The sequence below is a fragment of the Salvelinus sp. IW2-2015 genome, linkage group LG4q.1:29, assembly GCF_002910315.2.
Source record: "Salvelinus sp. IW2-2015 linkage group LG4q.1:29, ASM291031v2, whole genome shotgun sequence".
Taxonomy (NCBI): Eukaryota; Metazoa; Chordata; class Actinopteri; order Salmoniformes; family Salmonidae; genus Salvelinus; species Salvelinus sp. IW2-2015.
In genome coordinates this window covers 8,562,747-8,578,618 of record NC_036842.1, presented here as the reverse complement: position 1 = coordinate 8,578,618, position 15,872 = coordinate 8,562,747, and the positions used below count along the sequence as shown (strand labels likewise).

The following is a 15,872-nucleotide window of genomic DNA, read 5'->3' as shown; positions in this document are numbered from 1 at the left end:
GCTACAACCCTGTTAGAACTAACTGCCTCGCCGTGCTTCCTCTCCGTCTCGCTCTCTCCCAGGTAACTCAGTTCCTGCTGGATAAGACTCTGGTGATGGATGAGGACACCTTGTATGAGCTGTCCCTGAAGATTGAACCCCGCATCCCTCCTGGCTAAACACACAGAAACACCACCCAGTCGCTCTCAGTCCAGCTGCATCAGACACTTAGTAATTAGTTGGTAACAATGGAACCAGTGGACGGGAGAGCCCTGAGAATCACCCGGTTAAGGGTTCCTGTTACTTTATCAGCATTGCCAATGATTATGCTTAAGAACTCTGGTGAAGATGTGCCTTGCTTGTAAATATGTACATATCAAGATTTAGTAATAAACTGTAAAGTGTGTTTATAACATGTTATAATGATTTCCTGATGATCTTGCATGCATTTCCATGTATACATTTACATTGCTCTGAAAAAGGCTCAAGTAGAACCAAGGTAGATTCTGGTTTGGCTGTGACTGATTATGAGAGAGATGTCTAGCTTGCCAGACTAATGGCAGCTGTGGGCAGACTAGTGGGGAGGAACAGTGGCGGTCACTATATTGCCCTCTACTGGTGAACTGGTGAAAGTCAGCCTCATATCAAATAGTGATAACATTCCCCAAAGGTTTTTGCACTTCCTTGAAGACATCTCCATGGGTCCACCGGAACCCGAATACCCGAGACCCGACCGGGTTCAAAATTCTATATTTTCCTTCGGGTCCGGGTCGTGTCCTGTCTGATTGTCATCGGGTCTCCGGTCTATTTAACTACAGCTGATAGACTAGAGTGGACCCGAATGGACCCGACCACGGCTCTGCATAGCCTATAGCATATTTATTATACGTTAATAAGGTGAATTTATTGACTTACAGAAGGCCTAGCCAACATATAAAAACCTATTTGTTAACCAGAAGACCAACTTGGATGATAAAAAAAATTGTCACTCGGGTCCAATCGAGTCTATCTGTGTCTGTTGAACAATTACCTGATTGGTTCTGGCCTTGTTCCTGTTGACACACACACTGATGATGTAAGCATGGACTTTACATCCTGTCATTTAGCATGTTCATTTATTTACTTATTTATTAAGCATTTTAAACATTGTTTTACTTCTGTCTATTGTTGTATTCACACTGGGCACAGACATCAATTCAACATGTATTCCACATTGGTTCAACCAGTGTGTTCCCCGTGGGTTCTCTGTATAAAGGTTTTAAACTGTTATTTGTGACAAGAAACATTTTAAGAAGATATTCGCATATGAGGAGCCACTTTTCTCAACCGTGTAATTATGCACAATCTAATATACTGTAGCTAATTCTCCCCAGAGCCAGACAGTGTATAGAGAATATACATGTACGGCTTTACCTTTGCCAGTCCTGACCCAAATCGCAGTTTCAGAAATGTTCTTCAATTAAGTGTAACATGTCTGTTTTGCGAATGACAACATTCAAGTAAAGGGACTTGACCCAAGCGGTCGTTACAGTTTACTTACAACTTGTGTCTGAATATTTCTCAATGTTGTAGTTTATGTCTGGATGTGTTTATTTATTAGTATTTGTTCGATTTTTATCTGATTACTTGTTAAACAGTATTATTGGAAATCTTGCGCTATTGATTTGTAAAGTATGTCAATAGATGTGTAACTTCTTGGAGCTTTTGGATCGTTAAAGCGGTAGAGCACTTTTCTCTTTCTTTACAGTGTTGTTCTTCAGATAACTGCTTTTCCCAGACTGCTTCCGTTTTCTACAGTCCTGAATGGCAGGAATCTTTCTCACATCCAGATAGTATCCACAGTCCTGCTTTTATACCTGACCATGTACTTTGTTATAAAAACTGTTGTTTAACCGCTGTATTTTTTCCATGCACTTCCTTAGAGAATGTACAGATTTACACTCCTGGCTTGTAAATAAAATAAAATTTGTTAATGTCACTTCTGTAGTAAGTTGATGTACATCTCAACAGTCAAGAGCTGAGAGGGGGGGAGAGAGAGAGAGAGAAAGAGAAAGAGGGGGGGAGATAGAGAGAGCGAGAGCGATGGATAGAGAGAGGGGGAGAGCGAGAGAGAAAGAGCAAGCGAGAGAGAGAGAGAAAGAGAGAGAGAGAGAGAAAGAGAGGGGGGGAGAGAAAGAGAGGGGGGGAGAGAGAGATGGATAGAGAGAGGGGGGGGGCTATCTATGTTTGGAGAGGGGAGGGGTCTTTGCGTCTAATAGAGATCAAGGTCAATACGGGCACCAGAGCCAGGACCATCCAAGGTGTTGCACCAGAAATACATTTGATTGGTCAGCAGCAAAGCTTCTTATATACCCATTGGCCCACGGCGTAAATTCCGACATTTTAATTGGCCTAAAGCACAGGTCCTAATCACGTGTTAGTGGGTAGAGTGTGGGATCAGAAAGAGAAATAGACTCCTGAAAGAGGAATCTTTAGCAGGGAGGGATACCAGCAGTGAAACAGGTACTGTACCCTCTATCTTTCTTTCTGTGTTCCCTCTCTCTGTAGCTCTACTATATCTCTCATTCAGACAAGGGGGGATAATAACAGACTGTTCTAAATGTATACATTTTAAAGTTGTAGATGCAGCCAGGTAGTTGTTAACATCTCCCTTCCACCTACAGACTATTAGTTCAAGTTTCCTTATGCGTATCTTTATGAGTTTTGGCTGATAGTTGTCACTGTAATTGCTATATTGACATGACATTGATGGACAGAGCAGGAGCCTTTTGGCGTGGGAATGTAGACTGTCTACATGGTCTAGTCTGACGTTCTGAAGGACAGCTGAGCGTCAGTTCCTTAAGCACATTATTAGCTGTCATGAGCTGCTTCACGACTTGAGATAATGCATCCGTTCGAGAGCTTTACAAATAAGTAGCATTATGTCTGTTAACTCCATCACCATGTGTTTAACACTCCTCTCTGTATGGCTAGTAGCATGAAATTGCTCCCCGACACTGATCTTAGGTCAGTTTTTACATTTCTCCCCCTGATGGTAAACTGATCCTAGATCTGTGGTTTCAGAGCTGGTTCTAGTGTAATCCTGGCTTTAAGGCTTGTATTACCTGTGACTCTGAGGCATTTAAACCACCATACAGGCCTGTCATACCAGCTGCTCGCCATTTATGACATAACCTTATCACTGATTCACTGGCGTTTCCTATCAGAGCTTCAGCCCCCTTTCGCTTCCTCCATCTCTGTGTCCATTGCTTTTTCCATTGCTCTTTCTCTATCTCTCTATGTCTCTCCTTCTCTGTGTGTCTGTGTGTGGGTGTGTGCGTGCGTGCGTGTCTCTCTCTCTCTCTCTCCTCTCCTATCCTATCCTATCCACTCCCCGTGCCCTTGTCTTGGCCTGTGTCCTGTAATGAGAGGCTGTGACCGGTTCGGAATGTCAGAGCAGGACAGAACACGTGGCCTGTGGTGTTTTGATTCCTGAAAGAGCAGTCATGGCATTAGACCCGTTTGGCACTATTTCTCTCCTCTAGATTTCTATAAATAGACATGTCTTTCAGTGCTGACTGCCTCCTCTCAGACTGCCTCCTCTCAGACTGCCTCCTCTCAGACTGCCTCATCCTCTCAGACCACTCAGCCACCTACTTTGTTCTGGTCTGCTGTACTTCACTCGGGGGAAAACACAGCCACGACTTTGAGGTCAATAGTGTTGAGTTGACCCAGAGACCTTGTGTTCAGCCACTGAGATGCACGTTGGGCTTCATTGATATGGATCGTAGAGTAGAGCGGGTGCACTGTCAGCTTTGCAGCTAACTGACGATCTGGCGATCAAACCGAATTGTATTCTTCCTCCAAGTCGTTACTGTATTCTTAATGAAGAACAATCACATGGAACTTTGTCAACTGACAACTGCAGATAATGATGTAATAGGTGTGTAGAGTGATTAATGAAACAGAAAGTCAATCCCTGCTTCTGTTTTTTAGTGACTAGACCTCTACAGATCTATATAGACCTCTCTGTTTTAAGACAGCTTTCCTTCTCTCTGTATCTATGTATCTCTGTCTCTCTCTTTCACTCTCTCTCTGTCTCTCTCTTTCTCTTTCCCTCTCTCTCTGTCTCTCTATTTCTCTGTTTCTCCCTCTTTCTCTCCTCTGTGCAGAAGTGAAGGACAAGTCGGTGAGAACGATCTTTCACCTTGAGATTTTAGTCACAGGACATATGGAAAGGAATGCCTTGCTTAGGGGCTAAACTAAAGTTAGTTTTATCTTGGTGACCTACGATCGGTGCACAGAGGCAATTTCCTACCTACACCCCCTTGATGGTGGTGGCCATTTTGCGTCAGCCATTTTGGGATAGTTAAGAGGCCGTCCTGTGAGGCCAGATCAGGAGACTGAGCTTAAACAGCCATCTGCTGAGACTCCCCTCTCATACTGTAAGCTCGTTATCAACCACCTGCATGAACTTTATCAGATGTAGAATTTTTTTTTTTAAGTACTTGATATGATACGATTGAATACAGTACAATCAACAAACCGGAAGCACATTGTAACTCAACTGAGGACATGGAGTATGCTTGACCTGCAGCATCCACAGTCTGTATTTGATGGACAAAATGTAGTGGTCAAAGGGTTAAGAGCGTGACTGTCTGACTCTGCATCGTGAAGCTGGCTAAAACAGAAAAATACTGTCAGAAAGGTTAAAGGAAGGAAGTGTACTGTTCTTAAGAAGCGGAGGTTCTTCCCACAGCTAACCACAGTTATACATACACAACAAGAAACAAATGCATAAATAAACACATATTTAAGAATTAAAAGAAAGTACAGCCTTTGAAATGTGTAACTTATATCTTGTGGCTCTCTTCTTCCCTCTTCCTCTCTCTCTCCCACCCCCAGTTGACCTTATTCTGACCTTTGAACTGTCCAAGATGGCGTTCTCCTTCACTAGAATGATGTCCAGCCGTAACACGGCCACGCTGTTGGCCAGCCTGGGAGCAGGCACCATGGCAACCTGCTACCTGATGACTGACAGCAACATCCTGTCCGCTGAGGAGAGGAGGAAGCTCTACCCACCCAGGTAGGACTACAAAACTACATGGCCTCTGATGGACAGTGGACTACAAATAGCTTGGCCATATACAGACGACCTACAGAGGTTGGAGAAATAATTTGAGAGTACACGAGTTGGGCCTGGGATAGCTGCACCTGTTGAATGGGAAAAAACCTGAATCTGACACCCAGTTTGCAGTCAGTCTGTAAGTCAAAGGTAGAGGGGTGGGACAGGGAATGAAACCTAAGACGTTTCGTAGGCACAAGTTTAGTAGATACCTCCTCTGCCCTTTCTTACATTCACATATAGTAGACACGTACACACACACACACACACACACACACACACACACACACACACACACACACACACACACACACACACACACACACACACACACACACACACACACACACACACACACACACACACACACACACACACACACACACACACACACACACACACACACACACACACACACACACACACACAGGAACTAAGCCTTGAGCCACAGCTTAGACATATCACCAACACTCTAAAATAACTTCCTCTACTTGTCTCAATCAATCAAGCAACCAGTCAATCAATCAATCAATCAATCAATATGTACCTGTAAAAACATTTTTTTTTATCCACATCACATCCAAAACAGCAGTGTATAAGCTGTCCTCTTGGCCAGAACTGTGTCCATAATCACACTCTATTTGAAATGTCCTTCATAATGCACACCTTTCGATCTTTTCATCTCTATGGTTCGAATGAAAACTACTTCTCCCATCATCCCCAGCGCTGACTTCCCTGACCTGAGGAGGCACAACAACTGCATGGCGCACGCCCTGACCCCTGCTATCTACGGCAAGCTGAGAGACCAGGTGACCCCTAACAACTGGACCCTGGACCAGTGCATCCAGACCGGAGTGGACAACCCGGGCCACCCCTTCATCAAGACTGTCGGCATGGTGGCTGGGGACGAGGAGAGCTACAAGGTACGTGGTGGAGGTTGCCTGTGTGCATCTTTCGATCTATCTGAAGGAGATCTGTTAACAGTCCATCCCGTCCTCTCCAGGTGTTCGCCGACCTCTTTGACCCCGTCATTAAAGACCGACACAACGGCTACGACCCCAAGACAATGAAACACCCCACTGATCTGGACGCATCCAAAGTAACACTTTTTTCCCACGTTCTCTCTCTCTCTCTCTCTCTCTCTCTCTATCTCTCTCTCTCATTATCCTCAGATCTATGTACAATAACTGTCCCTTTCCATCCTCAGATCACTAACGGTGTTTTCGATGAGAAATACGTTCTGTCGTCTCGCGTGCGTACAGGCCGTAGTATCCGCGGTCTGAGCCTGCCCCCGTGCTGCTCCCGCTCGGAGCGCCGCGAGGTGGAGCGTGTGACCGTGCAGGCCCTGGCCGGCCTGAAGGGTGACCTGGCCGGGCACTACTACAGCCTGGGAGACATGACGGAGAAGGAGCAGCAGCAGCTTATTGATGTGAGACACTCACAAAGGACTGCCATTGATCTCTGTATCCCCCTCTCCTTTCTCATTTGTCTGTCTCTAAAACGTACATGACTACCTGTTTTCTTTGTAACCTGACTGCATACAGGATTCCTCTTATCCATGATATTGCCTATTTGTATTACGATGTTAATGACAGGGACTGTGGTGAAGACTGAAACAGTGCCACTGGAACCTGAACTGTAGTGACAGCATTGTCACATCAGTTTTATTTGGCCCGACTCTTCTGAAGACATGGTTCTCGATTGCACTAATTTATCTTCATTCCCCATTGGTAGGCCATCCAATTATTTCAGGGAAGTTTTGCAGAGTTTTAGTTACCAAGTTAATCCACTCAGTCTAGACACATTGGGGTGACATCATGTTGCTTTTAAATCCTAACGGCTACGATAAGGATTGGAAATAGAGGCAATCCTTTTGGGATTTGGGAGAGACTAGACTAGTGTTGACCTTCGACCCTCAGTCTCATTGACCTTTGCCCTCTCACCCTCACGTTGCCTCAGGAGCACTTCCTGTTCGACAAGCCCGTCTCTCCTCTGCTGACATCTGCCTTCATGGCCCGTGACTGGCCTGATGCCAGGGGCATCTGGTAAGACCAGAGCAGTAGAGAGCCGAACCCTGTCCCTGTAGATCTAAAAGCCTGTAAGACTATCTGGTATTATAATAGCTGTAGAGATAGTACTATCTGTGAATAGGGGAATCTGGTGAGACCAAAGGAGTAGAAAGCAAAACCATGTTCCCACAGCATTAGAGCTCTTTGGGGAAGGTCTCTTCCTCTCAACTCCTCTTCCTCCTCCCCAAAGTAGAATTACCTCTATGTAGTTGTAACCCTGACTTCCCTTTCCTTGACCACTACCTTCTCCTCCTCCTCCTCCCTTTTCTCCCTCCTCTTCCCCGTAGGACCACTTCCTGTTTGACAAGCCTGTCTCCCCCTTGTTGACGTGTGCCTTCATGGCCCGTGATTGGCCCGACGGCAGGGGCCTCTGGTAGGGTCTACAAGGCTCTTACTAGCAGAAGCCTCTAACCAGCATGTGTGTTCTGTGATCATAGACGTTGACATAATCAGTGCAATCAACAAAAGTTTCTGGATTCTTAGGAATGTGTTCTTTCTTCCAGGCACAACAATGAGAAGACCTTCCTGATCTGGGTCAATGAGGAGGACCACACTAGGGTCATCTCCATGGAGAAGGGAGGAAACATGAAGAGAGTGTTCGAGAGGTTCTGCAGAGGACTCCAACAGGTACTTTACCTAATGTTACGTCTTAGTGGTTTAGTGATTTTTTGGCGCGAATGTGAACACACAGTAGACAGTATATAATACCTCACGTGTCCTTCCACCCTCTAGGTGGAGAAGCTGATCCAGGAGAGAGGCTGGGAGTTCATGTGGAACGAACACCTGGGTTACATCCTCACCTGCCCCTCCAACCTGGGCACCGGACTCAGGGCTGGAGTACACGTCAGACTGGCCAAACTCAGCAAGGTAACACACAATCTCTCTCTCTCTCTTCCCTAATGTTTTTACTTGACGTGTCCCTGTGCATTGACCCCTCCTTCCCAAGACAGAGCATTGGTTAAAGTTCTGTACCTACCCTGCAGGACCCCCGCTTCGGTAAGATCCTGGACAACATGCGTCTGCAGAAGAGAGGGACAGGCGGAGTCGACACGGCCACAACTGGAGACACCTTCGACATCTCCAACAACGACCGTCTGGGAAAATCCGAGGTAAAACTAGAACCGCTATTCTGAGACTGAATGACCGAATTAAACCATATACTCTATCTGGGCCAGAGATTAAAATCACCTCGACTGCTAATAACTGTGTATCTGTGTGTGTGTGTATAGGTGGAGTTGGTACAGTTGCTGGTTGATGGAGTCAACTATCTGATCGACTGTGAGAAGAGGCTGGAAAAGGGCCAGGACATTAAGATCCCCGCCCCCATCGCCCAGTTCAGGAAGTAAAACTCCTGAGCCCCACCTCTGAGAGGAAGTGACCTGCTCTGCGGTTAGGGAGAGCAAGAAGTGAGGCGCCAGCGGCGAGGAGCTAGGCCTGATCCATCCACTCGTGACCAAACTGAGCGGTTTGGAGTAAAGTAGCAGTAGTATGTCGTTCTGCCCCTGAACAAGGCAGTTAACCCACTGTTCCCCGGTAGGCCGACATTGTAAATAAGAATTTGTTCTTAACTGACTTGCCTAGTTAAATAAAGGTTAAAATTACACTAGTCCAGGTACAGGTGTTGATGTATTCCCCTTATGGTTAAGGCTGGGGTTGGGGGTATCATAATCTGATCCTAGATCTGTGGTTAGGAGCAACTTCTACCAGGAGCGAAAATCTTACCTGTAACACTAACCTCAATAAAAATCAACTTTAATAAAAACATCTGATTTCTGATCAACAAAACGACTCTGCTCGCTTTCCAGTGCGATATTACAGCTTGTGTCTTTCTCCTCCTACTAACTTCACTACCTCACTAAGAGTTTAAATACCTTAGCAATTAACTGACTTGGACTTTCCATAACTTTCCCATTGTCATTGGACTTTTCATGTGTAATGACTATGTAATAGATGATTCACTTCCTGTGAAGTTGACTGTATATGGCTGTGTTGTAGATGGAAGTCTGTCGTTAGGCGGAAGTCGCTCTGGATAAGTGCTAAAGTACTAAATGTAAAATATTTACAGCTCTAGTCGCGCCAGTGCATCTGTCTCCCAGCAGCTGATCTGCCATAATAGGGTTACGGCAGTAACAGTGTTTAACACTGAGCTAAGCACTTTTAGAGGTCAGTGAGAGGAACAGAGAGAAAGAAGCATGGCAGAAGCCCAATTCCGTCAACGGAAAACTACCAGCAGAATTCACACAGATGTCTCTTATTTAATTAACCTTTCTTCATCCGGGTTATTCTCAATGAGATAAAATACAAACCCCAACATTGTCGTGGATTTGGAAGTAAGCACAGAGGGCTCTGACTCCCAGACAAGAATGGAAGCATCCTCAGTGCCAAAACGACTGTCTGTCTTAAAGGGTTGATTGTGTTCGTCTGTGTAGTCCCTGGGAGGGTAATTGGGCTTCTTGGAGCAGCTTAGTGACGTGGAGCTAATCAGCTAATCGCTGCCTGCTGTACTTACACACTAAAGAGGGTTAGTGTGAGCAGGGCCAGGGGACCGAAGAAACAGAAGGCATTAAGTGTACATATTTATTGCATGTGGGAAAAGACCAGAGGGCCCGCTGGACATAGCGTGACTGAGAGGGCAGGGGCCAGTGTGTGTGTGTGTAGGTGTGAGAGGGTCTGTGTCAGAGAGGAAACTGAATCTGGTCCGTGTATTTTTAGCCGTGGTCTACGTGCTGATCACTAGACTTCTGTGTAATGCCAAAAAGGAGACACTAGGAAGTTTGAGAGAGGAGGGTTGTAGGTCCGTCTCATGGGAGACGTGGTATAATTCAGACGAGCAACAGGACAGCAACAGTTTAGGCTACATGCAACGTCACGTCTTCATGTCTAGGCCTGACGACCCCACTATGCTTTGCTTATGTTCAGTACAGCTATATGACGTCGTAGCCTGGGATCTAGATTACCCAATGAAAATAAATAATATCAGAACAGCCACTAAGCTCTACTAAGACTTGAATTTCCATTTGGACAATTCACATTACCCGCCCAATGGGCACCTTATGTAAGATTACATCAGTATAACAGTGTGGTGCTGCCTGTAATTCATGTATTTTCCATAACCATGTCCTCAGTCAAAGGTCATTGTTAGCATCAGGAGCGAGCAGTTACCTCACCGACGCTCCAACTCCTATTGGCCTATTAGAGAGGTGTTGAGGACCATGGGAAACGGAGTCTGTACTGCAGAGACAATTCAATACAACAAGAGTTCATACATGTTTGAGGTAATCGGTCAAACAAGGCCCTGTGCAGAATCACTGATCTACAAATAATTTTGCATCTCAACTATCAGCTCACTCTGTGATGAAGATTAGTGCAGTGTTTTTGCTCAGACCGATCTCTTTGGACACACTGATTATTTATAATTTAATGGTAGACTTCACGGTATATATATGGGTAGAGACCATATACCATCTATGGTACTGTCCACAGGCCACAGCATAAGACCAGAGCCCTTCGGATATGGAGTCCATTTCTATTGTAGAGAAGTATTGCCCTCTAGTGGTGAAAAGTGACTGACATACACTAGTCTCAATACAGTAATATATGCATTTCATTGGCACCGAGCCTTAACCAATAATGTAAATAAAGCAGTGACGTATATAAACGATGGATTGCTGATGCTATTTATAGGCCACTGACAGGCTTTGAAGCCACCAGTCGGACATATTGCCTCACCACAGCAGATCTCCATAAGAATGAAAGGAATTCTACAGTATTTCAATTAAATGTCAAGGACAAAATTACACGTTTTTAAGTATTTTTTTTTGTTTGTTTTGTAGTTGGGACCGTAACATTAGTAATATCCAAAAATTATACTTTAAGGAAAAACATTTCATACATATGTTTCGCTCACAATTTTAAAGTGTGCATTAAGGTGGCTGTAGTAGAATAAACGTGGCAAAAATAAATGTAGACATGAATAAATACATTTCTAGAGCTTCCAAAAGTATTTTCCACAATGGTGGGTCCAATGTAATTTATATCCTCATGGCAGCTACTGTTCTACTGGTACTGTTCTACTGGTACTGGTCTGCTGGTTGTTGCTGAAGAATGTCTAAATGTCTGCCATCATCATTCACAAATCACTTTTTATGCCAAATAACTACTCATTATGTGATTAAGATTGGTGAATTAGTGCAGTGCCTTGCTAGGGCTGATCTCCTCGATGCACAGAAAGATTTTTAGAGGGGGAACCAGTATCCTCCCAGTTACAGTGCAAGACTTACGAGCAGTTTCAATGGGAATGGGATGTCATAAAGGTTATTTCTTGACCTAAATCTCCTAACCTGCTACAACAACTAAAAAGTTACGTCCGGTCATAGCTGTACTCCCTCTAGTCAGAACCTTGAAAAGAGGCCAGTGAGCAATGGCATGAAGAGCAGTACTTCCTGTCACATGGTCAAACCGTCTGGTAAATTTACAACATATGAACAAAACATTTCATGATAATCTCGCAAAGATACAAAAGCAAGTTCAGTCAAACTTTTTTTTCCCTTTTATAACATCTGGACCATTGAATTGGTGACAAACTGAAGTTTTATGGTAAACTTAAAAGCTAGTTCCACAGAGTAAAGTGCAACATAGGCAAAAAAAGAAAAAGAAATATAAAATAAACATTTCGCCACACACCTGAACCTTGATGCTTTAAGTGTTTTTTTTTATCATTTTGTTGCTTTTGGGGTTGATTTTTTCTGTTACATATTTTAGTGAGGGGAAGGAGTGAGATGAAAAGGGTTAACAATCAGACCACAAGTTGAGCATTTACCAAATAGTTTTCAAAACACTTGATCATCTTTATACAGAGGTCTGCACCAGCACTTCTGTGTACAAATCATGAACAAATTGAGCATAACATTTCCATCTAGATCTTTCTTTCCATTGTATTTTTTTTGTTCCCTCTAACAAGTTGCTCTCTTGGGCTTAATTCCGGCATTTTTATAATTTAAGAAATCAGTAGAAAGTTAGTAACAGCCACAAGCTGACACCCAGAGGTGACCAACCTGCCTGATTCACGACACAGTCCTGTTGCCAGGGAGAAGTGGAGCTGAGATATATTGCCCCAGGAGGAGGGGGACTAGAAGGATGTGTGTACGTGTGTGGGGGCATTTTCAGGAGATTGGGTAAGAGCAGAGAGGGGTGTAGGGGGGTTTTGGAAGGGGGGATAGAGGGGGGAGTAGATAGAGGAGGCCGGGAATAGGAAGAGGGAGTCACACGTTTGCGTTCTCAGTCCATAGGTCGTTTTTCTCCATGTTTCTTTGTAAACTCTTCTGCGTTCTTAAAGAATTTTTTACGGTCCTTAGAGTATTCCTCTGCTAGGTCTGCCCTGAGAGGATGCTCTGGCTGGGGGTCGTTGACCAGCGCAATCAGGGACTGGATCACTGCAGGAAGACAAGCAGAACAAAAGAGGAGACTAAGAATGATGTAAAAATGGAGGATGGCGTCATGTAGTCCAGATGAAACAGATGAGAAAGACATTGAAATCCATAACCACGTAGAGGTTGCAGGATGGAAACCTCTCCAGCCAAATAGACAGGAGCCTCCGAGGGAGAGGAGACTGGAGGGTTAGGGTTCAGGCGGCATTTCAATGACAAATTACAAAGACTGCAATAATAACTACTACTTAAAAAGATATGAGAAGAAACCACTGTCTATTGTCTTTGTCTGAGTGTGCGTGCGTCTTTCCGCCGTACCTTGGTCAGTTTTAGTGGCTGGTTTCCAGTTCTCTGCGCTGATCACAGGCAGACACACCTGTCCCTTCTCGTCGATGTTGGGGTGGTAGATCTTGGTCTTGAACGTGATCTTGGGGGGCTTGAAGGGGTACTCTGCTGGGAAGATGATTTCGATTCTGAAAGCACCTTTATCGTATGGAGGGTTGTCCTTTTAGAGGGGAGAGAGACAATGACGTTTGGTTAAAAGGTGAGCTGATGTCCTACTGAACATGCCACAGCAACAAAGGAATTGCAATATCGCGGAGAGTGCCTTGTTCCTCCTTGTTATTCTGGTCATGTTCATGTCTGTCCGGAGACAAGAGTAGTAAATAGTGACTTACTGGAACAATGAGGCCTTGCCAAGTCAAAATATTTGATTCATCCACTTGAATGTTACGAAAATTTTTCATTCCAGACTTGCGGATTTCATCAAGTTCCTGAAAAAGAGGGTGAATACATCATGAGCAAGTTCTCCTGTACAGTTAGTTAATGTTAGTTAATCATAACCATTACAGGAAGCAGAAAGGTTTTTATCAAACAAGAGATAAAGAACTGATAAAACATGTTCCTGTGTTGGCTGAGTCCTAGTAACCACTAAACAACCTGTGTCCTATAGATCAAAAACAACTGAATGACTACAGACACACATAAACACACGGGGCGACATACGGAACTAGACTCACACACGGCGACATAAGGAACTAGACACACAGGGTGGCAGGTAGCCTAGCGGTTAGAGCATTGGGACAGTAACCGAAAGGTCGCTGGTTTGAATACCCGAGCCAACAAGGCACTTAACCCTAATTTGCCCTAAATTTCAGTGAAAATAAAAAATAATGTCATACAAATAAAAGACTGGATGACTAAAAGTACTAGGGATGAACCTATATGTTAACTTATCAACTGTCAGTCTCATCCCTGGAACCAAGCAGCCACACCCCTTCTCAACCAGGAAGTGGTCCAGTGCATTCTCACACTGATCTCACTACAGAACACTGCTTTCTGCCACACCAGAGGACTGACTCATAAATCACACCTTTCAGTGGAAATAATGAGATTGGGGTATTGTTATAGTTACAAGGACATTACGGTTAACAAACCCATACACATAAGAATAAAACATGGGCACAGCTTCCTGATTTCTGGAGTTATCAAATCAGAGTGCGAATGTAACCTTATTCTGTGTTACTCTGGATAAGACCACTGCTACAGGATTACAATGCAAACGACTGTCAAACTAAGATGTATAGAGTTCAAAACATTGTATTTATTCTTGTTGACTTGATGGGGAATGTTTACTAGGAGTAATTATCCTAGGCTGGGTCAAATGGTGGCTGACAAAAGCAAGGGAAAAGATAAATGCCAATTATGATAAGGCCGGGTTGTTGACATCCAGTGTTGAGAACATGATTGTTTAAACCCGGTGTTACCTCAAATTGAGATCGAATGAATGAAATTAAACTAAATTAACTACCTAGCTTAACGTTACTTGGCAGGCGCATGCTCAATTTCACTTTCGATTCACTCGACTATTCAAAACAATTCAAAGCTAAGAAACCCAAATCACAGGAAATGGGTTTGGCTGTTTACCGGTAGCTACCTCATAACGTTAGCAAGATTGTATATACATCGGGGTAACATTAGCTGGTCAGCTTCCTCGCCTCGGTTTCACATTGAGAAAATAAACTTGCTAGGTAACACTAACCCGAATTGCTAACTCGCTAGCTAGCTCAATGAACCACACTGCTAACGACCTATGTAACTGTTGTGCGTAGCTAGCTAGCACAATTAACTCCCTGCTAAGTTAGTATTAAGCTAGCTACAGTACGTAGCTAGCTAAAGTTTTTCTGAGCCGAAGATCAAAAATGTTGAAGCGCGATTATCACCCAACTGATGACACAATACTGAATTGAATCTTAATTGATGATGACACATGGTTAACCTTGTTAATGAATTTAGATTAACAAAACGTTTAATTCGAATCTAGCCTATTAATATGCCGGTGCTAACATGACCAAAAAACAACTGCTAGCTGGTTAGCTTAGCATACTAACGTCATTTTCCGCCTACCGAGTTTCATGAGGTTTCTGACAGTGTGGGGCTAAATAAAACAAATTTAACGACACATTTAATTTTATCTGAGATTTGGGAGTCCGAATGTTTTACTTTCTTTAATCTAACAAGAGAAAATCCTAATTGGATTGATCAGGAAATGTACCTTGTGCAGCCTCCTGCTCGCCGCCATCGTGGAATTACTGTCTGTACCCAGAATACACAGCGATATCCAAATGTTGGCTCTTACTGTCTCCTCTGTACAGTGTGTACGCACGCACTCTTTCCGAATGAAAAACAACACTGTACTTGGAGTGTACGGCTACTTTGATTTTACTATATTTATCCGTTAGTCATTTTGTCAAATGAGAGTATTCGTCCATTTATTTAGGCTATTTTGGGAGAATCCTAAACATGGGCCACTTTTTCTCACTTGATTGAAACAGTAAAAGGGTATTCATCTGAGGCCATATAACATCTGAAAACATACTGGTAGCAGGTTGATGTTGAAATAAGAAGATAAGATCATGTTACAAAATATGTAACAATGGTTTCAATGCCATGCCCCCTGGTAAGCCTAATCAATAAAACATTCTGAAGCCACAAGAAAACCAGTGTGCTGGAGTTCATTTTTCAAATAATTTGTTTATGCACCAGGAACAATATAAGGTGTACAAATAATCAAACTTTTGCTTTATAGCTATTGAATAGCCTACTACCATGATATGGTATACTGTATGTTCAATACATTAAAAAAAGTTGCATGGCACGATTTAAACTGAAGTGGATGTTATGAATGTGTATACGGTGTCCTCTAGAGGGAATAATAGTCCATTTAGAATCCCTTGCAGCCTCTAGAGAGCACACACACACACACACACACACACACACACACACCGTTGGGGA

General features: G+C 43.7%; 2 protein-coding genes and 1 pseudogene across 7 annotated transcripts; 2 read left to right on the top strand and 1 right to left on the bottom strand.

Annotated features, from left to right (window-relative positions):
- LOC111962828 (ras-specific guanine nucleotide-releasing factor 2-like) overlaps positions 1–1,957 on the top strand; it is a 39,049-nt pseudogene extending 37,092 nt beyond the window's left edge.
- A 399-nt stretch (positions 1,958–2,356) lies between these two features.
- LOC111961372 (creatine kinase U-type, mitochondrial) lies at positions 2,357–8,937 on the top strand. 6 transcript variants are annotated; one of them, XM_023983579.2, is made up of 10 exons: positions 2,357–2,481; positions 4,864–5,044; positions 5,808–6,006; positions 6,087–6,182; positions 6,291–6,512; positions 7,440–7,525; positions 7,656–7,779; positions 7,885–8,019; positions 8,136–8,261; positions 8,382–8,937. In XM_023983579.2, the coding sequence occupies exons 2-10, from the start codon at positions 4,896–4,898 to the stop codon at positions 8,496–8,498; spliced, it is 1,254 nt and encodes a 417-aa protein (XP_023839347.1). In that variant the 5' UTR covers positions 2,357–2,481; positions 4,864–4,895; the 3' UTR covers positions 8,499–8,937. The 6 variants fall into 6 exon arrangements, with proteins under 6 accessions (XP_023839347.1, XP_023839350.1, XP_070297175.1 ...); XM_023983582.2 differs by lacking the exon at positions 7,440–7,525 and adding an exon at positions 7,043–7,128; XM_070441081.1 differs by adding an exon at positions 4,131–4,147 and having other exon boundaries at positions 2,444–2,481; positions 6,087–6,512.
- Positions 8,938–12,334: 3,397 nt separating this feature from the next.
- Positions 12,335–15,265, bottom strand: LOC111961370 (ubiquitin-conjugating enzyme E2 L3). Its single transcript, XM_023983577.3, has 4 exons — positions 15,133–15,265; positions 13,256–13,351; positions 12,897–13,083; positions 12,335–12,584 (listed from the first exon to the last, which is right to left on the bottom strand). The coding sequence occupies exons 1-4, from the start codon at positions 15,157–15,159 to the stop codon at positions 12,430–12,432; spliced, it is 465 nt and encodes a 154-aa protein (XP_023839345.1). The 5' UTR covers positions 15,160–15,265; the 3' UTR covers positions 12,335–12,429.
- Between the last annotated feature and the right edge of the window lie 607 nt (positions 15,266–15,872).

Coding starts and splice junctions, on each gene's coding strand:
- LOC111961372 (XM_070441074.1), top strand. CDS start 4,896: ATGGCGTTCTCCTTCACTAGAATGATGTCCAGCCGTAACACGGCCACG. Junction 7,780..7,884: donor TCTGCAGAGGACTCCAACAG/GTACTTTACCTA, acceptor TCCACCCTCTAG/GTGGAGAAGCTGATCCAGGA. Junction 8,262..8,381: donor ACCGTCTGGGAAAATCCGAG/GTAAAACTAGAA, acceptor GTGTGTGTATAG/GTGGAGTTGGTACAGTTGCT.
- LOC111961370 (XM_023983577.3), bottom strand. CDS start 15,159: ATGGCGGCGAGCAGGAGGCTGCACAAG. Junction 13,084..13,255: donor GGCAAGGCCTCATTGTTCCA/GTAAGTCACTAT, acceptor CCCCTCTAAAAG/GACAACCCTCCATACGATAA. Junction 12,585..12,896: donor AGCCACTAAAACTGACCAAG/GTACGGCGGAAA, acceptor GTCTTCCTGCAG/TGATCCAGTCCCTGATTGCG.